At 40.9% G+C, this 25,239-nt stretch overlaps 1 protein-coding gene across 11 annotated transcripts in view; it reads left to right on the top strand.

Annotated features, from left to right (window-relative positions):
* NIN (ninein) overlaps positions 1–25,239 on the top strand; it is a 111,566-nt gene that overhangs the window by 62,487 nt on the left and 23,840 nt on the right. For 10 of the 11 annotated variants that reach the window (XR_004960331.1, XM_036268450.1, XM_036268486.1 and 7 more), the window contains 13 exons: positions 352–488; positions 807–947; positions 1,186–1,360; positions 4,146–4,256; positions 4,638–4,727; positions 7,824–7,962; positions 12,625–12,746; positions 13,865–14,370; positions 15,751–17,892; positions 19,178–19,303; positions 19,412–19,481; positions 21,002–21,214; positions 23,037–23,150. Coding sequence is in view for 10 of the 11 variants with exons in the window: in XM_036268450.1 (XP_036124343.1) it covers positions 352–488; positions 807–947; positions 1,186–1,360; positions 4,146–4,256; positions 4,638–4,727; positions 7,824–7,962; positions 12,625–12,746; positions 13,865–14,370; positions 15,751–17,892; positions 19,178–19,303; positions 19,412–19,481; positions 21,002–21,214; positions 23,037–23,150 (4,086 nt within the window). In the remaining variant the exon portion in view is untranslated. The remainder of the gene's footprint in view (positions 1–351; positions 489–806; positions 948–1,185; positions 1,361–4,145; positions 4,257–4,637; positions 4,728–7,823; positions 7,963–12,624; positions 12,747–13,864; positions 14,371–15,750; positions 17,893–19,177; positions 19,304–19,411; positions 19,482–21,001; positions 21,215–23,036; positions 23,151–25,239) is intronic. The other variant, XM_036268523.1, reaches the window with a different exon arrangement.

Genomic DNA, 25,239 nt, shown 5'->3' with positions numbered 1-25,239 from the left:
AACGTTTCCTACCCCCCTTTAACCAGGAATCCGTTGCCAACTACTTCCCATGTTTTTAACCCCTAAATTATTGATAAGAGAAATGCTCTTAACTGATCTCTGTTTGGTAAAGATCAGAATTATAACATTGTGTTTATTGAAAGAGCCAGATAGCATTTTCTTTACAAACATGTAAATAATCATGTTATGGTTTCCTTAAAGAGAACTTAATTATGTCCTGGACTGAAGAAATGCCGCCATCCACCTTCTAGACTATAGATTTGGGTTTGCTCTCTGGGTTTGTTCACCTTCACATTTTCTGCTTTCAGAGGATAGAACTTGTGATTCTCCTGGACTTGTTCTGATTTCTAGGCCTTGGAGTTCAGCCTTGATGGAAACGTCAACTTGACAGAATTGACGCTGGCTCTTGAAAATGAACTTTTGGTCACCAAGAACAGCGTGCACCAGGCGGCCCTGGCCAGCTTTAAGGCTGAGATCCGGCATCTGCTGTGAGTTGGGCAAAGGTTCACCTGCTTCATTCATTCTCTTTTCTACTTGTCCGGCAAGTCGGTCAGATGCCTGTGACATACATTCTTTCATTCCACATGCAAATGTGGCTGATCTGTCATCTGTCGACTGTGAAAATGAGGGAGAGCTTAGGTCTTTGCCAGTAGGTTTTTGAAGGGAGCTGTGGAGTGTCTGTTTTGGAAGGTTTTTAGTTGTCTTGGTTTTGTGTTTGTGTTGAAGCAAGCCCGATGAGAGCTTTTTTGGGTCTATTTGTTGCTTAGAGATGGTTTCCCTTTAACTCCGTTTATTTCTGATTCTAGGGAGCGTGTTGATCAAGTGGTTAGAGAAAAAGAGAAGCTACGGTCAGACCTGGACAAAGCCGAGAAGCTCAAGTCTTTAATGGCCTCAGAGGTGGACGATCACCATGCGGCCATAGAGCGGCGGAATGAGCACAACCTCAGGTGCGACTGGCAGGGCCAGGCCCTCCTCACCCAGCACCCTGGCTGAGGGCAGTGCAGTGGGGCTCTGCCTGCCTGCCTGCTTAGCCACAGCTGCCTGGAGTGAGCGAGGTCTTGCTAAGCCTAAAGGCGAGCAGGATACACTAGATACTTTCCCAAGTTGCTTCCCATCTCTGTGACTGTTTCCTAATGGAATCTCTGAGGGATTGGATGGCAGCTTGACGGTCTTCCCTCCTCACAGGAAACTGGATGAAGAATACAAGGAACGCATAGCAGCCTTGAAGAATGAACTCCGACAGGAGCGAGAGCAGATCATGCAGCAGGTGGGCAAGCAGCGTTTGGAGCTGGAGCAGGAAATTGAAAAGGCGAAAACAGAAGAGAACTACATCCGGGACCGCCTTGCCCTTTCTTTAAAGGTAATCGATCCTCCTGTTGGTTCTGGTCTGTCCTGCTGGGGAAACAGCAGCTGCGTAAGAGGGCAGGTCTGTGCAGGGCTCGGTCAAGGCTTCCCGTCCATTGGCCCCACTGGGTCATAACCCAGACATAGCAAAGCCCCCTGGGATCTTGGGTTCAGGGGTATCCATGCTTCTGGTTTGTCAAGTGTTGGTTTGTGTATCTTAACCTGCTTTCCCGCTGGAGCCACACTGGGTCCTTAGGGCTGTTTCCCCAGGTTGATGCCCTCTCTCTTCCCTGCCCTCCCCTCCCCCCTCACTCTTGGCAAATGGCCTTGTCTCCTGCCACACTGAGCCCATCAGCTTTGCTTCTCTGTCTCTTCCCTTACACCTCCTCTCCTTCCCCGTGCCTCAGTAGGGGAACTGATTCTTCTCTTCACTGGACTTCGGCACCAGATACTATCTGTAGTCTAGAGATAAGCGGGGAGGGGAGTCCTGGACTCAGACTGCCTGGTTCCAGTCCAGATACCACTACTTACTGGAAAACCTTGATCAAGCTACCTAGACCTGTTTCCTAATGTGCAAAACGGGCACCATCATTATACCTACCCCACAGCACTGATACGGGGATTAACTGAGATACTACACGTACAGTGTCTGGAAGGTAATTGGACTTACGGAATATTCACTATTGTTGAGGTTATGAAAGGTTCCCGAACTTCATACATCAAAAACTCTCACTCCCTAACCATCAAACTATATCCTCTCTCAAATTTTCTCCCTAATCTACATCATCACCATGTGCTGTAAGTCACAGAAGCTAAAATCCTCAGTCATCCTCACTCATCAGTCTTTAAGTCTTGCTGATGCTCTGCACTGCGGCTCAGATTTATCCACTTCCTCTCCATTTCCACAGGCTCTGAGCAGGTTCACAATCCATCCCAATGTCTCAGTGGACTTAACGTGCAGCCTTTCTTCTGTCTGTCTGACCTCTGTATGGCCACCAGAGTTACTTACTAAGGAACACTCACAATCATGCTTTTACCCTTTGTAAGGATGCAATGTGGTAGCCCGGTAGCCCCCTAAAAGGGGCTGTCATAGCTCTCTAGCCTCAGGAACCACTCGCTACCCACCCCCTGCCATGCCCCCAACCCCACTGCACCTGCCCTCAGCTCGCCCAGCTCCTCAGGGGTCTTTAATCCCCCATCTCTGTTTTCTCCAACACGCCACATTACATTTTTACTTCCATTTCACTTACTTTGTTCTTGCCAGAGATAGCGCACTTCCCCGTTGATCCTAGATCATTGTATTCGTATCTGACTCCCGCCCCGCAGTCCAAACGGTACATTCCCTGTTGCCGGGAACAGAATCTGATTCCACAGTGCCCAGAGAGCACGGGCCTGGTACGCTAGATTGCTCCTCATTGTTTGACATCGCAATGTAGACATCGTTTGAAAGGTTAGAGTTGTAGAATTGGCATTTTAGGGAAAAGGAGCACTTTTAAATGCTTCAAACACATTCTTCCTTATCCCATATTGCTGTGAGAGGCTGTGAACTAGAATGCATTAACATATGTTGGCTCTATATTCTTTTGGCAAAATGCACTTGGAAAATACTGTTCTTCCAATCATCTTTTAACATTGGAATAGAAAATAGGTCGAACGGCATGTCTGTGTGACTGTATATATGAATATATATTAACAAATGTGGGTGGAAATCTCTCTAACAAATATTATATATACAAGAAAAAATTCCACCCATTGTGGACTTCATTTTATTATAATAATTTAAACATATATCAATTATGAAAAACCTATATGTGTGTAGCTTTTACATCTTTAAACCAAAATAAAATTGTAAATTATATATTAACCAAGCCCTGGACAGTTTAGCTTAGCAGTTAAAGCGTTGGCCTATGGACCAGAGAGACCCAGGTTCAGTTCCTGCTGGGGGGCACGTACCTCAGTTGCAGTTTGTCTCTGGCCCTGGTTGGGGTCATGTGGGTGGCAACCACTCGATGTGTCTCTCTCACATCGATGTTTCTCTCTCTCTCTTCTTCCCTCTCTCTCTCCCACTCTGTCTGAAGATACGTGCAAAAATGTCCTCGGGTGAGGATAAAATAAATAAATTAATTAAATAAATAAATATAAACCAAACTATAACATCACTAAATAAAAACTGATTTGAGTTATTCTACTTTTTATAGTTTTTCTGACTTCTCTTTTGCTGTTAGCTAAACCCATTTTCTATCATTTCATACATTGAGAATGATTTTGTATCATTAAATTTTCTATTGCAATGCTGTCCAATAGAAAGACAATGCGAGCCATACATGTAATTTCAAATTTTCAGATAGCCCCATTAAAGGGTTAAGAGGAACAGGTGAAATGAATTTTAAATTATTTCATTGATCTAGTATCCCAAACATCATCATCTTGATGGAATCAATGTACAAAAATTATTAATGAGCTATTTTATATTTTTGTACTATCAGGAATTCAGGGATCATTTTACCCTACAGCACGTCTCAGTTTGTGCTGCACACAGTTCAGGTGTTCAGTACGCACACGGGACTGCTCAGGGCTATGTATCGGACAGCACAGTTCTATAAGGTCAAAAAGAAGAGGAGGCAGACTTTTAGATTATAAGACAAACATCTATTTTTAAAATAGTTACTTTTGTCTAATCTGAAACTTTCAAAATGAATAAATTTTTAGTCTAGAGCACTGATTTATGCCTCATCTAACATGGTGCAACAGTTGGCTTATTTTTTAATCTGTGCCTGTTTAATTCCCTCAAATTTCTTCAGGAAAACAGTCGTCTAGAAAATGAGCTTCTGGAAAATGCTGAGAAGTTGGCAGAGTATGAGAATTTGACAAATAAACTTCAACGAAATTTGGAAAATGTGTTAGCAGAAAAGGTAAATCTGTTTAAATTTGATTTCCTGATTCACAGCCCAAAGTGCAGTTTACTCAAAAGAGCAAAAGCAATGCCACCAAGAACTTTTCTGTTAGGGAGGATTTAGATGGCTAATGGAAGCAGTCATTTTTGCAGAGATATCATTTAAGAAGTTGGGTATGAGGAAAATGTTGCATGACACTAGAAGTGATCCCTGTGTTAGCTGAACACCTCCCTCTAGAATGTTCTTTCCATCATCCAGTTAGTGGGGTTCCTCCTTAAATGTCACATTCCTTTCGTACTCAAGAGACTGGGTGAACACCAGAAACTGGGACCTTTGGTATGAGACAGGTCAAAGAAGGACACTTGGAAAAATGACAGCTTTCTCCTTTTCCTTTTCTAGTTTGGTGACCTCGATCCCGGCAGTGCTGAATTCTTTCTGCAAGAAGAAAGGCTGACACAGATGAGAAATGAATATGAGCAGCAGTGCAGGGTGAGTGACTGGAAAGAACTTAGTAAGTGGAGGAGTGTCTGGGTCACACAGCTTAACCATTTACTAGCTGTGTGATCACGAGCAAGTCACTTAATCTGGGGGTGCCTCCATTTCTCATCGGTAAGATAGTAAAAATAATAGGGTCATTGTGAAGAGTCAATGAGTGACTGTAAAGTGCTTAGGACAGAGCCTGGGACATAGTAAGCACTCAACCCCAATGTTAGCTATTAATATTATTATTTTGTATCTTGAAATATTAGTGAGTCATGCACACTGCATTTAAGTCTGCTTTATCTAGGTCGGAAATTACTAGTGCTTAGAGGAAAATAGAATTTTATTCTGAGTGGAGGAATATGTGGTCATGTTGATGTGCTTATTCCAAAATTAGCCTTTCTTGATTCATCATTACAGACCTCATCTGATGTAATTTGCTTTTGTCATGTGGGTTGTTGTGTTTTTTTTTTCTTTTTCTGATCACATTTCTTACTTTATTTGCAGAATGCAGATGAAGCAGAACCACTCAAATCTTTAGCTAGTAAATCATTACAAATTCCTACCAGAAGAGAGGGGGAAAAATCCTTATATAAATAATAGAAATCTTGGATTTTTAAAAAAAAGTTAACACTCCTAGGCTTAAGTATTTAAATTGTTTTTCTTTTCTTTTTTTTAATCCTCACCCAAAGATATTTTTCCATTATCTTCAGATAGAGTGGGAGAGGGAGAGAGAAACATCCATGTGAGAGACACATTGATTGGTTGCCTCCCTTACATCCCTGACCAGGGCCGGGGACCAACCAAACTGCAACCAAGGTACATGCCCTTGACTGGAATCGAACCCACAACTTTTTGGTCCACGGACCGACACTAACCACTGAGAAAAACTGACCAGGGCTGAATTGTTTTTCTTAAACCTCACACATTTGTTTATTCTAACAAGGTAAGCATAACTGAGTTCTCACTGCTTTAGGTGAACATTGTACTTGTGCAGAAATTAGGTAAATATCACCTCCTTTTGAGGATGCTCATAGTCTGCCTTCTCAGGAAATATATATACACATCTTGAGGAAAGAAATGAAACATTTATGCTGCTTTTACAATTAAGTTTTAGCTCTTGGTTCTAATCAAGTAGAGGTGTTTTCTTTGTATGTCTTTAAGGTTAATTATGTCATCAGTAAAATCTGTCAGCTCTACCTCCAAAAATTCCCCAAATCCATCCACTTCTTTATTTTTTTGAAAGCTTTTCATAACTATACATTTCTACCACTTGAGGTGTACAGTTGTTTTTCAGTATACTCACAGAATTGTGCAACTATTATCATAATCAATTTTAGAACATTTTATCACCCAAAAAGAAATTCCCACTCCACTTTGCTATACAGTCTTCCATGACCCTAGCCCTGGGCAACTAATAATCTACTTTCTGTCTCTCTAAATTTACCTATTCTAGGCATTTCATATAAATGGAATTTTACAATATGTGGTCCCTTGTATCTGGCTTGCTTCATTTAGTGTCATGTTTTCAAGATCCATCCATGTATTAGCATGTATCAGAACTTTATTTCTTTCAGTTGCTAAATAATATTCCCTTATATGACTATACCACATTTTATTTATCCATTTATTAGTTGATGGCCATTTGGGTTGTTTTGAAGATTATGAATAACATTGCTGTGAATATTTGTGTGCAAGTTTTTGTGTGGATATATGCTTTTATTTCTCTTGGGTTATACCAAGGAGGGGAATTGCTGGGTCATATGATCACTGTATGTTTAAGTTTTTGAGAAACTGCCATACCTTTACCAATGGGTTTGCCTCATTTTACATTTCCACTAGTATGAGAGTTCTAGTTTCTCCACATCCTTGCCCATAGTTATTATCGTGTGTCTTTTTTATTATAGCCATCCTAGCTGGTATGAAGTGGTATCTTATTGTGGCTTTGATTTACATTCCCTGATCACTAATGAGTATCTTTTCATTTGCTTATTGGTATATCTTCTTTGGAGAAATATCTATTTAGGTCCTTTGCCTAATAATTAAATTAGTTGTCTTTTTATTATTGAGGTTTTTTTGTTTGTTTGTTTGTTTTTTATCCTCACCCGAGGATATTTTTCCATTTTTTGTACAGATAGAGTGGGAGGGAGGGAGAGGAAGGGAGAGAGAGAGAGAAACATCGATGTGAAGGGACACATCGAGTGGCTGCCACCCGCACGACCAACCAGGGCTGGGGACAAACTGCAACCGAAGTACATGCCCTTAGCGGGAACCGAACCCGGGTCTGTCCGGACCGCAGGCCGACGCTCTAACCGCTGAGCCAAACTGGCCAGGGCTATTATTGAGTTTTAATAGTTATTTATGTATTCTAGTTACAAGTCCCTTATCAGATATGTAATTTGCAAAACCTTTCTCCCATTCTGTAGATTTTTTTTTTCTTTCTTGATGGTATCCTTTGTTTTTATTTTTTATGTTTTGTTTGTTTTGTTTCATTCTCACCAGAGGATAGTTTTCCATTGATTTTTTTTTTTTAGATAGGGAGGGAGGGAGGAAGAGAGAGACAGACATCCATGTGAGATAGACGCATCGATTGGTTGCCTCCCGCGCGACCCTGACCAGGGCTAGGAATCAAACCCGCAACTGAGGTACGTGCCCTTGACCAGGAATCAAACCCCTGACACTTTCTTTCTTTTTTTTTTCACTCCTCACCCAAGGACATTTTTCCATTTTTTGTTCAGGTAGAGTGGGAGGGAGAGAAAGAGAGAAACATTGACATGAAAGGGACACATCGAGTGGCTGCCACCCGCACGACCAACCAGGGCCAGGGACAAACTGCAACCGAGGTACGCACCTTTAGCAGGAACCAAACCCGGGTCTCTCTGGACCACAGGCTGATGCTCTAACTGCTGAGCCAAACCGTCCAGGGCAAACCCCTGACTCTTCAATCCGTGGGCCAGTGCTCTAACCACTGAGCCAAACCAGCCAGGGCTTGATGGTATCCTCTGAAGTACAAAAGTTTTTAATTTTGATGATGTTTAATTTATCTGTTCTTTCTTTTGTTGCTTGGTGTCACCTCTAAGACTTGTGTTGGTTTTTAAACTGCAGGTATTACAAGACCAAGTGGATGAACTCCAGTCGGAACTGGAAGAATATCGTACACAAGGCAAAGTTTTCAGGCTTCCCTTGAAGAACTCGCTGTCAGAAGAACTGGATGCTAGCAGCGGTTGCCTTGAGCCTGTCCAGGGTAAGCCATTCAGACCCATCTTTTCAGAGGCTCTGCCTTTGACTTTTCCTTTTACATCATGGTTGAATGTAAAATGGACAGACTTTGGCAATAATAACAACAGAAAAAGCTTTTGGCAATACTATTTTCTTGAGCTATTTCACTTGTGGTCTGTGTTTTCATTTGTTCTTGAAGTCTTTAAGAGAATATTTGTATCTCATTTTGATATGCAACAACAAAGGAATGGAAAAATCAAACCACAAGGATATTTGCTTTGTTGAGAAAAAAAAAAAAAGGACAAAAAACTGTCTACAAGGCTGAGAATTCAGTCCTCGGGAGTGTTCGACTTCAGACACTGAGCTGTTGGCGAATCCTTCCTCTCTTGAGTACCTAACTGGTATGAGGATGATTTTGGAGAGTGGGCCAGGCAGAAGCCACAAAATTTGGTTTTCTTATGCTGGCTATCCTAAATGTCTTTATTTCTTCTGTAAAATAACAAATACAATAAATGTGTTGGTTGCCTGTGCCTTGGAGGAAGATTTTGAGGGGCAAGGTTGGAAGTCAGAGTTCTTAACCCTCCTATATTCTTATCAGCTCTTTTCCTCCCTCCTGGTCTACTGCCTCCTTATTCCAGTGTGTGGGGTTGAATTTCAGAAAGGGCTCATAATAAATTCTGTTATAAACAGTTTTGTCTACTGCTACTTGTTATAAGAGTAGAGGTCCTTATAAAAGTCATTCTTCTCCTCACCTGTTTATTCTAGAATAAATAAGGGATGGGGGAAGGGAAAGAAAGAGGCCTTAAGACCTTTGCTCTGTTTCTAAGTCTATCGCCTTACTGTAGTGTAAGGATGGAGCCCAACTGATAATATGATATTTTTCTCTCTTTGTAGTGTCATTATCTGGTTTTGGAATTAGGATACTGAGCTTGGGAGTCTTCCCTCCTCTTGTATATGTTGGAATAGTTTGAGAATAGGTGTTGGTTCTTCTTTGAATGTTTGGTAAAATACACCTGTGAAGCTATCCCATCCAGGACTTTTGTTTTTGAGAGTTTTTTTTTTATTACTGTTTCAATTTCATTAGTTATAATCTATCTATTTAAATTTGCTGATTCTTCCTGATTCAGTTTTGGAAGATTGTATGTTTCTAGGAATTTATCCATTTTGTTCAGATTGTCCAATTTGTTGACATATAGTTGTTTGTAATATTTTCTTTTTTTTTTTTTATCCTCACCCGAGGACATTTTTCCATTTTTTGTTCAGGTAGAGTGGGAGGGAGAGAGAGGAAGAGAGGAACAGAGAGAGAGAGAAACATCGATGTGAAAGGAACACATCGAGTGGCTGCCACCCGCACAACCGACCAGGGCTGGGGACAAACTGCAACCGAGGTACATGCCCTTAGCGGGAACCGAACCCGGGTCTCTCTGGACCACAGGCCGACGCTCTAACCGCTGAGCCAAACCGGCCAGGGCCGTAATATTTTCTTATAATCCTTTGTATATACGATATGTGGTGTCAGTGTTACTTCTCTTTCATTTTTTATTTTATTTATTTGGGTCCTCTCTCTTGTTCTTGATGAGTCTGGTTAAAGTTTTGTCAGTCTTGTTTATCTCTCCAAAGACTAGCTCTTGATTTTATTGATCTTCTGTATTTTTTTTAATACTCTATTTTGTTTAGTTCTGCTCTGATCTTTATTATTTCCTTCTACTCACTTTGGACTTTGTTGTTCTTTTTCTAGTACCTTTAAGTGTAAGGTTGGATTGTTTATTTGAGATTTTTCTTGTTTCTTGAGTATGCCTGTAATGCTATGAATTTCTCTCTTAGAGCAGCTTTCACTGTGTCCATAGATTTTGGGTTGTGCTCTCATTTTTATTTGCTTCAGGGTATCTTTTGATTTCTTCCTTGATCTTGTTGTTAACCATTCATTATTTAGCAATGTTATTTAGCCTCCATGTCTTTATGTGTTTTTCAATTTTTTTCTTGTGATTGATTTTTTAGTTTCATGGTCAGAGAAGATGCTTGATATGATTTCAATCTTCTTAAATTTATTGAGACTTGTGTCCTAACATGTGTTCTGTTGTAGAAAATGTTCCGTGTGCACTTGAAAAGAATGTGTACTCTGCTGCTTTGGGGTGAAATGCTCCAAGGATATCAATTAAATTAATCGGATCTAGTGTGTCATTTAAGGCCCCCATCATTTTCTTGTTGATTTTCAGTCTGGAAGATCTATCCATTGATGTCAGTGGGGTGTTAAAATCTCCTACGATGACTGTATCACTGTCAGTCTCTCCCTTTATGTCCATCAAGATTTACTTCATATATTTAGGTGCTCCTATGTTGGGCGCATAAATTTTTACAAGAGTTATATCCTCTTATTGGATTGCTCCTTTTATTATGTAGTGTTCTTTGTCTCTTATTACAGCCTTTTTTTTAAAGTCTGTTTTGTCAGGTATACTTATTATATCCCAGCTTTTTTTCATTTCCATTTGTATGAAATATATTTTTCCATCTCTTTACTTTTAGTTTGTGTGCATCTTTCATTCTGAGGTGGGTCTCTTGTAGATAGCATACATGTGGGTCTTGTTTAATTATCCAATCAGCTACCCTACTTCTTTTGATTTGGTGCATTTAAGCCATTTACATTTAAAGTGATTATTGATAGGTACATATTTATTGTCATTTGAGTCTTTATAACTGTGTTCCTCTCTTGTTTTTGTTCTTCCTCTTCTTCCTTCTTTCTTCTTCTTGACCCTTTAACATCTCTTCTAATACTGTTTTGGTGGTAATGAACTCCTTTAGCTTTTTCTTGTCTGGGAAGCTCTTTATTTCCCCTTCAATTTTAAATGATGGCTTTGCTGGGTAAAGTAGTCTTGCTTGTAGGTCCTTGCTTTTCATCACTTTGAATATTTCATGCCAATCCCCTGTGGCCTGAAATGTGTCTGTTGAGAAAGCAGCTGACTGTCTTATGGGAGCTCCCTTGTAGATAACTGCCTTTCTCTTGCAGCTTTTAAGATTCTCTCTTTGTATAGAAGGGTGTGCTTTACCCAAGAGAGATGGTGGCTGCAGTTTGGGAAAGTGGCTCAGTACGGGGATCCTGGCGACTGTTCTGTCAGCTCTCTCCCCAGAGTCATAAACCCCTGTCTGTCCTCACATGATTCTAGTATGCGCTGCCCTCCTTCCCCCTGAGCCCAAGTTGAGTAGTTGCAAACAAGACTTTGTGTGAGGCCAGTTTGGCTCAGCGGTTGGAGCATTGGCCTACGGACCAGAGAGTCCCGGGTTCAGTTCCTGCTAGGAACACGTACTAAAACAAACAAACAAACAAAAAAACAAGACTTTGTGTGTTGGTCCTTTAAGAGGGTACCTGGCGCCCTGGACTGTTTGGCTTAGCAGTTGGAGTATCAGCCTGCAGACTGAAGAGTTGCATGTTTGATTCCGGTCAAGGGCACGTACCTCAATTGTGGTTTGGTTCCCTGGCCAAGGTCATGCGGGAGGTAGCCAGTCAATGTGTTTCTCTTGCATCGATATTTCCCTCTCCCTCTTTCTTCCTCCTTCCTCTCCCTCCCACTCTGTCTGCAAATAAATGGAAAATATCCTTGGGTGAGGATTTAAAAAGAAAGAAAGAAAAAGAAAAAGAGGGTACATGAGTCTCTAGCAGACTCTTGTCTCTTCCTTGCAGACAGAATCCCTGCTGCTTTTCACAACCAGATGTTATATGGGTGCCTCATGCTGGCCCTGGGCTGGGGAGCCCAGCATGGGGTTGAGACACATGCTCCTCAGGGGGAACCCTTACAGCTGAGATATCCCACTGGAATCTTAGCTGCTGCCCCTGGGAGCAGAACCAGCCCTCTTCCCGTCTCCGCCCTTCCTACCAGTCTTGATGTGGCTAAATCCTTGGTTGTAAGACTTTTGTTCAACTAGTCTTCATTTGGTTATTCAGGTTGATTGTTCTATATTTTAGTTTTAATTCCTGTTTAGTCCTGGGAGAAGATGAGTGTACCTTCCATCTGCTCTGCCGCCATCTTGCATCTCCATCCCTACCTAATTTGTTACTCAGTATTTGTTGGATGGATAGAAGGCTGGTTGATTTAATCAAACTACTTCAATCCACAGCATTTTTGTTAGGAGATCATTATGTTTAAGAAACAGTTTCCAGCCTGGCTGGTTTGGCTCAGCAGTTATAGCATCAGCCTCTGGTCCAGAGAGACCCGGGTTCGGTTCCTGCTAGGGGTGCGTACCTCAGTTGCGGTTTGTCCCCGGCCCCGGTTGGGGTCGTGTGGGTGGCAACCACTCGATGTGTCTCTCTCACATCGATAGTTCTCTCTCTCTCTTCCTCCCTCTCTCCCTCCCGCTCTATCTGAAGATAAATGCAAAAATGTCTTTAGGTGAGGATAAAAAAAAAAGAAAGAAACAGTTTCCACATCTATGTCCTACCTACTGTTCAAAAAGATGGATTCTGTAAGGTTTGGTGCACTGACTGTATGTGACAGAATCTGTTCACCTTCATGCTGTTCTTGTTTTCCCTAATGCTCAAAAACAGAAGAGACTTCTCTTGGCTTCTACTGTTTCCTAGTAGATCTCATCTGTGGCAAACTTAGGCTCAAATTGTTCTCTTGTTAATAGATGTCCCTTTTCAGATGCCAGTTGTGTTATTGAAAGATAAAGGTCAACAGATCTCATGTATTTTCAGGGCTTGGTTCTGAAGAATGCAATCCACTGAATATGAGCATTGAAGCAGAGCTGGTCATCGAACAGATGAAGGAACATCATCAGAGGGACTTGTGTCACCTGAGACTGGAGCTTGAAGATAAAGTAAGTCCTTCGTATCAATCCTGCTCTCTAATTTCTTTGAGTTCTGATTAGCTTTTGCATATAGTAGATTCTTAGTCTTTGTTTGCATAGAGTAGCACTTTCTATATATTTTCTCTTGTGTCTTGGTGGCTACCACGAACCCAGTTCCTCAGGATGGTTTCATAGGCCAAAGGTGAGGCCTTTTCCTCATAGAGTTTCTCCAAAAGTGTAAGCTCTTCATTTTCCAGCAAGTGTAGAACTTGAAGGCCATTACATTTCCAACTTGTTAAAAAATATCTTGATAAAAAACCAAAAGAAGGCCCTTTGCTATAACTACTCTTAGTTTAGGTACAAGTTCTGAACGTTGGCCTCTAAAACCCTTCCTTAATCTCGTCGCTTCAACTTATTTTTCCATTTTTCTCTTTTACCATTCCTTTGAGTTGCCTAATCCTCCAGGCAAACCAGGTAGTTTGCTGATTTTCATCAGACTGTGCTCTTTTGTTCATGCTATTATATGCTATGTTATTTCTCCTTATCTCTAGAAAGTCTACTTACCCTTCAGTTTGTATCAGATGCTACCTCTTGCATGAACCCATTTCTAAACTCCCCCCCACCCAATGTGAATTTTTCCCTCCTTTGAATCGCCTGGTTACATTGTAGCTCTTTTTTCTATACCTTTTATATTTTTTATTCTGCCTTGTAGCATACTTCTTTGTATTTGTCATAACCATGTCTAGACAGGTTTCTCCTTGATGGCAGGGACAATGTCTTACCCAACTTTGTGTCCCCAAGAGGCTTGCAGGTGTTTAATAAACATATTAATTTAATTAAGTATGTTAAGCCCCTAACTTTGCCATTGGAAAGAATGCCGGGGAAAACAAATGGTATTTATATGAAGGTCTAATCAGTTGTACTAGAGTTGTTCAGAAACTAATAAAATTCAAGCAAGTTAAAATAAAGGAAAGCAAACCATGTATAATTTAAATACACTGTATTTAATGTGTTTTTGAATTGCTACTTTAAAACAAAATGGGAAAACTGAGGAATGTATTGTAGGAAAAAAAAGTACTTCTGCCTCCATCATGTTTCCATGGCCTTGAGTTGGATAACGTCGCGGCGCTTTTGCTTTCTGACTTTAGGTGCGCTGTTATGAAAAGCAGCTGGAGACGGCCAAGGCTGCCTGTGAAAAGGAGCAGGAGCTCATGAAGCAAGAGCATGAGAAGGAAGTGCACATCTTGGAAAAACAAATAAGTGACCTTAAAAATGAAATTGCAGAGCTTCAGGGCCAGGCAGTGGTGCTCCAGGAGGCACAGCGTATGACTAACTGCAGACACGAGGAGGAGAAAAAACAACTGCAAAAGCAATGGGATGAGGAAAAGACTCTCCTGCAGGAGAAGCTGAGGCTGGAGCATGAGACGGAGCTCAAGGACAGACTGGAGCAGGTGGAGGAAAGCTTTAGCCGAGAGAGGGAAGGACTTCTTCAAAATGGTGCCTGGACAGAAGAGAAGGTGAGGGACTTGACTCAGGAGCTAGAGAAATTTCACCTGGAGCAGCTGAAAAGCCTGGTGGTGAAGTACACTTTTGAGAAAGAGGAATTGCGAAAAGAGCTCTTGGAAAAATACCAAAGGGAACTTCAAGAGGGAAGGTAAGAAAATGGGGGGAGTGGAGCAACCTGGGGTGCTGTCTGTCATGGGCACCAGAAGTTCCAGTCAGTTAAGGAGACTTTGATGGATCAGAAGGCAGCCGCTTGATATACTAGATTCTTTTTTAGTTTTGCACCTGTTTTGCCATTGTTCAGACAAGCCTACCTTGGAGTTATTGAACCTGTTTTTCTTTTAAAAGAGGGAAGAACGCCTTATATCAGGCTTGCATCTTTTGTATCATTTTTTTTTTTTAATCCTCACCGAAGGAAATGTTTTTATTGATTTTTAGAGCGAGAGAGAAACATTGATTGGTTGCCTCCCATATACACCCTGACCAGAGATCAAACCCACAACCTTTTGGTATATGGGATGACACTCCAATCAACTCAGCCACCCAGCCAGGGCTCAGACTTGTATCTTTTTTTATTTTTTTATCTTCACCCAAGGATATTTTTCTATTTATCTTCAGATAGAGTGGGAGGGAGGGGGAGAGAGAGAGAGAGAGTGAGAGAGAAACATCGACATGAGAGGGACACATTGACTGGTTGCCTCCTGCACGACTCTGACCAGGATTGGGGATGAACCGAAACCATGGTATGTGCCCTTGACCAGAATCAAACCCGAGACTCATTGGTCCACGGGCCGACACTCTAACTGCTAAGCCAAACCAGCCAGGGCAGACTTGTATCTTTTAAGGTCACAGATGAAGATAAGATTTATTGCAAATGTGGTTCCTTCCTAGTTCAGTCCTGTTGTTTTCTGAGAAAGACTATTTATAGACTAGATCCTGGGCAAAGTTACATTTCCTCCCCGAGCTATGAAACCCTACTTTATGCTTACCTTACTTACATGAAATCTCAGGTATGTGTGAGGATTTGTCACTTCATACCCTGATGACCTCAGTGCCACTTCATTAAATAAGAGGCAAAAACATTAATTTAATATGTGTGGTTTATATGATTATTATCCTTCAATGTATACTTAAAGGGAAAATTTTTTATATTTCCCAAGTTACGGGAATATAAATGCATTTGACCATTTATGGTGAAATATCAGTTTATGTTTTTGGTTAAAAATCTAAAAACAAATACATCCAGGAGTATGCCAAAGGATTTTTTATTCTAAAATTTTCTTCTAAATGCAGAGAGAAGTAAGTACTGACTCTTTTTAAATGAGTTAAATGGCTGCTGATCTTGGATCTCAGAAATGAGATCCTTTCTCAGTATAAGAGAATCACAGAGGGATACGTGAAAACTGTTTTTAACAAGTATTTTAAATTGTTTGCTTGGCAGCTTCTTCTGTGCATGGGAAATGTTTTGTTTGTTTGTTTCCTTCTGGAATTGACGGCAGTGTTAGTAATGCTGTATATTGACCACATTTAGGGAAAAAATGGAAACTGAGTGTAATAGAAGAACCTATCAGATAGAAGCCCAGTTTCAGGCTGATTGTCAGAAAGCCACTGAGAGATGTGAAAATGTTCTGCAAAGCTTGGAGAGGCACTACCGCCAAGAGCTGAAGGAGCTCCTGGAACAACACCTGGAGGAGAAATCTCAGTGGCAGTTTGAGAAGGACGAGCTCACCCAGGAGTGTGCCGAAGCCCAGGAGCAGCTTAAAGAGACTCTCCAAAGAGAGAAAGCAACTTCCCTGGTCTTGACCCAGGAGAGAGAGATGCTGGAGAAAACATACAAAGAACACTTGAATAGCATGGTTGCTGAGAGAGAGCAGCTACTCAAAGACCTGGAAGATCTAAGAAATGTGTCTGAAAATCAGCAAAGCCTACTGTCCAACCAGATCCTTGAGCTGAAAAGCAGTCATGAAAGAGAACTGAAGGACCGCGAGCAGGTCCTGAGCCAGGCAGGCATCTCGGAGCAGCTGACCAGCCAGCGGCTTGAAAGGCTAGAAAGAGAACATGAGCAGGAGAGGCAGGAAATGATGTCCAAGCTTCTGGCCATGGAGAACATCCACAAAGTGACCTGTGAGAAAGCAGATCGAGACAGAGCTGAGATGAGCACAGAAATCTCCCAGCTTCAGAATAAAATTAAGGAAATGCAGCAGGTGGCATCACCTCCCTCCAGGCTTCCGAATGGCTACCAGGAAATGGGAGAGGAGGAGGCAGACGGAAGTGGAGCCATGTCCCTGCTCCAGCAAGGAGAGCAGCTGTTGGAAGAGAATGGAGATGTCCTCTTAAGTCTGCAGAGAGCTCACGAACAAGCAGTGAAGGAAAACGTGAAAATGGCTACTGAAATTTCTAGATTACAGCAGAGGCTGCAAAAATTAGAGCCAGGGTCAGTAATGCCATCTTGTTTAGAGGAGCCAACTACTGGATTTTTTGGAAATTCTATGGAACAAACAGAGCCATTTTTACTGCAAAGCCGAGTGAAGCAAGTAGAAGGTGTAACCAGGCGACGTGTCCTAAGTGACCTGCAAGAGGATGAGGTCCGGGATCTGGGAAGTACAGGCACGAGCTCTGTTCAGAGACAGGAAGTCAAAATAGAGGAGTCTGAAGCATCAATAGAGAGTTTTTCCGAGCTTGAAAACAGTGAGGAGATCAGGACTGAGACCTGGGACCTGAAGAATCAAATTTGTCAACTTCAAGAACAATTAATGATCTTACGTGCAGACTGTGATCGAGCTTCTGAAAAGAAACGGGACCTACTTTTTGATGTTTCTGTGCTCAAAAAAAAACTAAATATGCTTGAGAGAATCCCTGAGGCTTCTCCTAAGTATAAATTGTTATACGAAGACGCCAGCAGAGAAAATGACTGTCTCCAAGAGGAGCTGAGAGTGTTGGAGACACACTACGATGAAGCCCTAGAAAACAACAAGGAACTCACTTCAGAAGTTTTCCGATTACAGGATGAGCTGAAGAAAGTGGAAGAAGCGACTGAGACATTCCTTGGCCTGGAAAAGAGTTATGATGAGGTCAAGAGAGAAAACGAGGAGCTGCACGGAATGGTTTTGAGACTTCAGGGCAAGATTGAGAAGCTGCAAGGAAGAGCGGCGCGGCCGCATGACTGCTTCCCTCCGTGGGGAGCCCGTTTAGAGAACTTGGACGGCGAACCCAGGGAAAAGGCACTTGATCCACAGCAGACGCTGGAAGAGCATGCGCCAAAGGTCATGAATGTGCACCAGATCACAGAACATTATCAAGAAAACCAGTACCTTGAGCGGGAGAATACACAGACCCTGGAAAAAGTAAAAGCACATAAAATTGCCTGGCTGCACAGAACAATCCGGACTCACGGAGAGAAGCCTGGAGAACAGAACCTAGTTATACTAGAGGAGAACACCGCTGTCTTAGGCCTTCAGGACAAACATTTTCAGCGTCAGGCTGTGATAGCAGAGTTAGAACTGGAGAAAAAAAAGCTGCAGGAGCTGACTAGAAAGTTGAGGGAGAGAGTCACTAATTTAGTTAAGCAAAAAGATGTACCTTCTCAAGGAGGAAAGGAGGAAGAGCTGAAGGCAATGATGCATGACTTGCAAATCACGTGCAGTGAGATGCAGCAGAAAGTTGAACTTCTGAGGTAATGTATGTACCGTCTAAACTTCACGGAACCCCACAGAGCACCTCGCCAACCTAACTCCTGCTGCTTGCTGTACCTAGAGAAACTAACCCGTTAGTCTTCGAGAAGAGAGCAGTACGGTAGCCTTCCTTCTGCTTCTGTCACATTAACAAGTAGAATAACCTTGCCTAGGAGGCATTCCCTTCCCCTGTAGGAAATAAATGTCGTTCGTGTAGGTGTGAAAGTGCATAATGGAGAGTGTTTGCTGTTTAACCACGTGCATCATCAGTGTGTGTCGAGTCTTTAACTCTTTTCTAGCACTTCATTTGGACGGATAGATTTTTGTTGTTAAACGTTATTTTCCTCATTTTGATAAAACATGTTATATGAGAATGAATGCCTTTTCTGTATTATTAACTTGCTTGGTAGATAACTCTTTTTATACTAATATAGGATAAATGTGTTTTGTAGCTTATAGTTTTTCCCTTATACCACTTGAAGGTACATGCCGATATTCTGTAAACAATAGAAATTTATCTTAGAACATATCATTTTATCGAGGAGCTATCAGATTCTAATAAATGTGCTTGAAAATAAAGACAAAAATGAAACTACTTGAACCACTGTTCACTTGTCTTTATAAAATAGTATTGCAATAGTCTTCTAGCAAATTTGTTTTTTAAAAACCTTGTGAAATACTGTATCATGTCTGAAATATCTTAATGACATGAAACAAAATAATTTAATTCTAGATATAGTTTCTCCTCTTCTTACATCAGATGATTTTTAGTTCTAAAACTCAGAATATAATGAAATGGGGGGAAAAAAATCACAAAGTAAACATTGTGTATATTTCAGTATGGCCCTTTAACTCATGTAGTGCATTTTCTTTCTCTAGGTACCTTGGGGCCTAGAACTAAAGCTAATACAACGTAGTAATATGGTTTCTGTCTGTTGGAAGCAGGTAGTACTTGAGACTGAGATAGATGAAGTTATTTGCTCAAAGCAGAATGCTTGCCACAGACAAAGCCAGCAGCCGGAGTGGGCATCGCGTTTCCATCCCGTCTCCACGCGCAGTGTCTTGCCCACACTGCCCTCATGTCTTTTCATGAAACTCTTCCTTTCTGCAAGAAATGAGTCAATATGTTACAGTTTGAGTTCTAAGAACAGAGACTACTAATTTAGACTCCTCATTTTAACTGGCATGAAATACTTGTTTCATTGGAAATTACTAGAAAGTATTTTCCAAAGATGCCAGATGACTGCCTTGTTGTAACTACTTTTTTTTCAAATCTCTGTACTTCAGATATGAATCTGAGAAGCTTCAAGAGGAAAATTCTATTTTGAGAAATGAAATTACTACTCTAAATGAAGAAGATAGCGTTTCTAACCTGCAATTGGAGAAATTAAATGGATCTCAGGAAGAAATGTGGTAAGACATATACTTAAATTTTCTTAAGGCATTTTTGCAAGGACTGAAACTATTTTACCTCAACTTTGAAAGCTTACCTCTTTAGTTATGTTTTCATTGTCCCTTTAGGCAAAACATAGAAACTGTAAAACAGGAAAAAGCCACAGTTCAGGAGATGGTTGAAATTTTAAAGAAACAGGTAAGGAGCTACTTACTATTTTCCAGTGTTTCTCGAGTCTGAAAGTTTCTTTTTTTATTTACAGATTTATAGGATATGCTTTTAAAATAACATATAGCTAGCGGTGGTAAGGTTGTAAATTCAGAGATTCAAAATGGAAACTCAGCCTGGCTGGTGTGGCTCAGTGGTTGAGTGTCGACCCATACACCAAGAGGTTGCCAGTTTGATTCCTGGTCAGGGCACATGCCCAGGTGGACCCGATCCCCAGTGGGGGGCATGCAGGAGGCGGCCAGTCGATGTTCTCTCTCATCAATGTTTCCATCTCTCTCCGTCTCCTTTCCTCTCTCTCTAAAATTAATTTAAAAAATGATAAAAACAAAACAAAATGGAAACTCACCTCATGCTGACTCTAAACTAGGTGTCTATTTTTTGTGAATAGGTGAATCTTTTGTGACTAGAAGCTGGGTTTCTATTATATCTTTTCGCAGAATTATGATTCAGATAACTTGTACCATTTAATGCCCTATTTGTACAACCTCACAACATGCAATTGTGTGGGGGAAGGCCATTTAAAAATCTGTCTGACAGTCAAAAGGCAAGGACATCCTAGGGAAAGAGTAGACAAGGTGTTAACATCCAAAATGTATTTTGTCCACTTACAAACAAATGGCAAAACCCAGTTGAAAAATCAATAATTGATGTGAATGGTCAAATCACAGAAAAAAAAAAAAAAGAATATAATAAATAAAAAGATGGTTAGCCTCATTAGTGATTAGGGAAGAGCAAATTAAATGTGTCTTTTTTCACCTGTCAGATTAGCAAAAATTAAAGAGGGATATCATCAAGTATAAAAGAGGTGGTGAGGAAATGAAGGTGCTCAAACCTTGTTGATAGGACTGTAAGTTGGTAGCACTGTGAAGAGATATTTTAGGGATATCTATAAAAATAGTAATGTATATGCCTTCTAACCCAGCAGCCCCACTTCTAAAAAACATCTTAAATACAAAATGCTACCGTGTATAAATGAATTTTCAAAAGATTGTTTTATTTCTTCATAATTAAAATTCAGCGCATTAGGCAATGTCTTGATCCTTGGAATACCCAACAGCCACTAAAAAAATATAGCATGTGGTGGTTTCTGAATGCACTGACTTGGACGATAAGAGTCTGTAAGATATGGTAAGTGGGAAAAACAGACTGTCCAAACATCTGAAATGATTCCAATTTTTGTTATAAAGAAGAAAAAAGTCTCTATTTGCATATGGTTTTGTATATGCACATAAACAATCTGGAGGGAATTACATACGTATCCAGCTGTGAACAATGGCTCCTCATGTGGAGTGTGATTGGGCTGAGTGTCTATCACTTCTTCATCAACATCTGAAGTGACTGAGTTTGTAACAATTACACTACATTATTTCTGTTACTAAGAGTGTGTGTGTAACTTTATCTACATAGCTAGGAAAGAAACAAATTAGTCTCTAAATCTGTTTTTTAGCAGAAGTAAGGTAGTTTTAAAAACTTATTTCAATTTTAATTAGATTTCAGAATTAAAAACCAAAAACCAACAGTTGGATATGGAAAATACGGAACTTAGCCAAAAGAACTCTCAAAATCAGAAAGAACTGCAAGAACTGAATCAGCGTCTGGCAGAAGTGCTCTGCCAGGAGCAGCAGCCAGGACCTAGCACATCTGAGGAATGGGAAGAGGAAAAGTCTAATCTGAAAGAGGAACTGGAACACTGTAAAGTGCAGGTAGGGTCTGCAGCCACTGTACAGCCTTTTTGGAAGAAATCCTAACAAATAAAAGAAATGCTTATATTAAATTTCTTGTACCTAAAGTCTTAATAATTAAAACAGTGTGGTATCGGCATATGAATAGACAGAGTTTTAGATGTGTGTTCATGGATAGAGTGTAGAGATCTTGATTTCCAGACACCTTTCTCTTATAAAAGGAACCAGGGATCCTTGGGGAAATGATTCATTCCGAGACTGGACAAGGAAAGTTCAACATTAGCCTGGGATATTTCATGGTGCCAGAAAGAAAAAAAATGCTCAAAAAAAGATGGGGCATGTTGAAAGGACACAGGGCCCAACCTTTTTTGGGTTCTTGGCCAAAGGTGGAACAATTTCATCAACAAAATAAATAATCATAGTAAAATATTAAATATAGTTATAAACATGGGATAAAATAAATATCTATAGGCCCATACCAATATAAACAACTGAATAAGTAAATAAAGGAGGGAGAAACACTGTCTTCCTTATGGCAGAATTCCAATTAAAAAAGAGAGGGAGAGGCAAAGGGAGAGTGAGAGGGAGAGAGAGGAGAGAAAGAAAAGAAAAGAAAGCCATTATAAGGCAAACACCAGAGTAATAACTGTAGACAAAATCCACTGGTAGACACTAAAATTCATAAGCAAAAGTTCAAGGAGAAACATGATTTGCATAGCCTCAAAGTATACCCCCAAGAGAAAGATAGTAACTTTACAGTGGAGAAACCTGCAAAAACTACTCTAGAATCATGTTTATGCCATTTAGAGGAAAGTCTTTTAAAAGACCGTTTTAGCCCGACGTGGACCGAGCATCAGTCCCATGGTATTCCCAGTAGGGGGTATGCAGGAGGCAGCCAGTCGATGTCTCTATCACTTAGATGTTTCTATCTCTCTTTCCCTTCCTCTCTCTCTAAAAAAATCAATTGGAAAAATTGGCCGGTTTGGCTCAGCAGTTGGAGCATTGGCCCACAGACTGGAGAGTCCCAGGTTCGGTTCCTACTAAGGGCACATGCCTTGGTTGCAGTTTGTCCCTGGCCCCTATTGGGGTCGTGTGAGTGGCAACCAATTGATGTGTCCCTCTCACATCGATGTTTCTCTCTCTCTCTTCCTCTCTCTCTCTCCCTCCTGCTCTATCTGAAGATAAATACAAAAATTCCTCGGGTGAGGATTAAAAAAAAACACAAACGTATACAAAAAAAAGACAGTTTTAGTTAGCTCCACTGAGCATAAGGATGAATGGTCCTAGACTGTCACTGGGCTCTCTCCCTCAGCACACCCCCGCTCCTCCTCCCTTTCGTCCCTCAAGGGGCGTGTCTCTCTCCCTCTTTCTCGTAAGCACCAAGGGCTCTTCTTCCTTTGTAACTTTCTAAATAAACGTTCCCTTATTTAAAAAATAATAATAAAATTTAAAAAAGTGTGTTGCCCTGGCCAGTTTGGCTCAGCGGTTAGAGCGTCGACCTGCGGTCCGGAGAGACCCAGGTTCGGTTCCCGCTAAGGGCATGTACTTCGGTTGCAGTTTGTCCCCGGCCCTGGTTGGTCATGCGGGTGGCAGCCACTCGATGTGTCCCTTCACATCGATGTTTCTCTCTCTCTCCCTTCCTCTCTCTCCCTCCCACTCTATCTGTACAAAAAAATGGAAAAATATCCTCGGGTGAGAATAAAAAACAAAACAAAACAAAAAAAAACAGTGTGTTACTTGAATTTATACTAGTGTGTCCTTAATGCTGCCTTTTGTGACCCTAGTAAGTTTCCCCAGGCTAAATGATTATGTATATTATTTGACTTTTTAATTTTTTTCTTAGTCTTCCACTTTAGTGTCTTCTCTGGAGGCAGAACTTTCTGAAGTTAAAATACAAATGCATATTGTGGAACAGGAAAACCTCCTTCTCAAAGATGAACTGGAGAAAATGCAACAAGTAAGACTGCGCGCTACTCAGGAGGCGTCTGGGGGGAGGGGGCATACAGAATAATATGTACCTGATGGTCTGGCTTTTCTAGCCACCAAATATCCCTTGTACTGAATCCTGTCAACTAGCTTATTGCTTAGTAAAGTCAAGGACTTGCAATACACATCTATTTATAGGGGCTTTTATTGCTAATTCTCTAAATGTTGTTCCAGTTTGTAACATATGTATGTTGCAGACTGAAATTCTATTGCTATAAATGATCACAACCACTTCAGTTTAAGAAATTTTATGTTCTACTTTCTATAAACCAGGTGAAAAGGTAATATGTTTCTCTAAAAAGGTAACTTTTTCCTTATAACTTTAATAACTATTCACCCAGATTCATGAGACACAGGCGAAGCTGGTCCTTCTTGTCCCTTTCCTTACAGCAGCAGGGAGCATCCAAGCTGTAGGGTAAATTCTAGAGTATTATCAGGGATGCAGTCTCACTTATGAATTTGGCTTTCAGAGCCTATTTCAAAGTTTCAAATACTTAATTTTAAGTATAAAGGAGGGTTTACCTTAAAATTATATCCTATTTTATTCTTTATTCTGAATTTTTCAGTGAGTACAAGAATCTTTCTGAGCAATCCTGGTTTATAACAGGAGAGTTTAGTTGTTCCATTTTATTTAATTTGCGTCTCTAAAGGATTCTTAGTATTATGACATCTTTAGATAATAAAATTCTCTCTCTTGTGTCTGTGCAGCATATGAGCACAAAGGTATCCCTCCCTGAATGCTGAAATATTGGATCTCTACCACCGAGTGTTTTGTTTGTGTTAACCTCTATTTGACTCCTGTCAGTCTTGATTTCCTAATAAGATTATAAGACTCTCAGGGGATTTGTATCTCTCATAGTGCCTAGTTCAGTACTGGTACCTAATGGGTGCTTTAATAGAACCTTTTCAAGTCAGATGCTACTGTGCAAAGTATATCTCATCTGCCATAGCAGAAGCCGTCTGTCCATATAAACCCTGCAGAAGTTAAAACTCACAGGGCCCTTCTCTGGTGGATAAGTATGCCAAAGCTGTTACTACCAACTTCATCCTAATTTACTTGGGCATACTTTTCTCCTTTACCTTTTGAAAGTTGACCTGTTGTTCAACCTCTAAGGTAATAATGCTGGGTTCCGAATCCATAGCATGGGAAACGTGTGCTCTGTGACTTTGCTAAGCTAGAGATCAGAAGAAAAGGAGCAGAGGAAGGAGTAAAATAGCATGATGGGGACATCCTTTGGTCCATTTTTATTGCATATTTTTTACAGAGGCATTGACATAAATCGTGAAGTGGAAAAACAGGGAGCCCTGTCTGCCTTTGGCAGGAAGTCGTCTCGTGGTGCTCTTTTGGGTCACAGAGTAGAATGGTGTCGGCCCATTATTGCTGCCATATAGCTTGGACCTAGAAAACATGGGCTGCTCTGTATGACATGACTCGTCGTTCACAAAGCACTTTTATTATCTGTTGCACTGAAAAGAAACACGAATAGCATCAGCAGAAGTCACAAGCCCGTTTGTAGATACCTGAAATGGTACTGGGCTTTGGGAGGGTCCAGGAGTGGGAGGAAGCTAGTGAACATAGGCAAGAGGTCCTTCATTAAACTAATGCCCAAATACTTTAAAATATATTTTCCACCCTGATCGGTTTGGCTCAGCAGTTAGAGCGTCGGCCCCCAGACCAGAGAGTCCTGGATTCGGTTCCTGCCAAGGGCACGTACCTCAATTGCAGTTTGTCCCCGGCCCGGTTGGGGTCGTGTAGGCGGCAACCAATCAATGTGTCTCTCTCACATCGATGTTTCTCTCTTCCTCCCTCTCTCCCTCCCACTTTATCTGAGGATAAATGCAAAAATGTCCTCGGGTGAGGATAAAAAAAAATATATATATATATATTTTCCTGCATCCTTCCGACTTGTTTAGATTTGTAAGGTATGCTGGATTTGTTGCCAGTTGAAGGCAAGATTCAACCCTTAAAGACTATTTTGTCATACTATTACTAAATCTAAATGTAAAAGAACTTAAGGTAAGAAGTAGAAAGATGGCCATAAAATCATAACGATAATAAA

The sequence above is a fragment of the Molossus molossus genome, unplaced genomic scaffold (assembly GCF_014108415.1).
Source record: "Molossus molossus isolate mMolMol1 unplaced genomic scaffold, mMolMol1.p scaffold_m16_p_1, whole genome shotgun sequence".
Classification (NCBI taxonomy): domain Eukaryota; kingdom Metazoa; phylum Chordata; class Mammalia; order Chiroptera; family Molossidae; genus Molossus; species Molossus molossus.
Note: the sequence above shows the minus strand (reverse complement) of the source record. Positions and strands in the feature narration are given on the sequence as shown.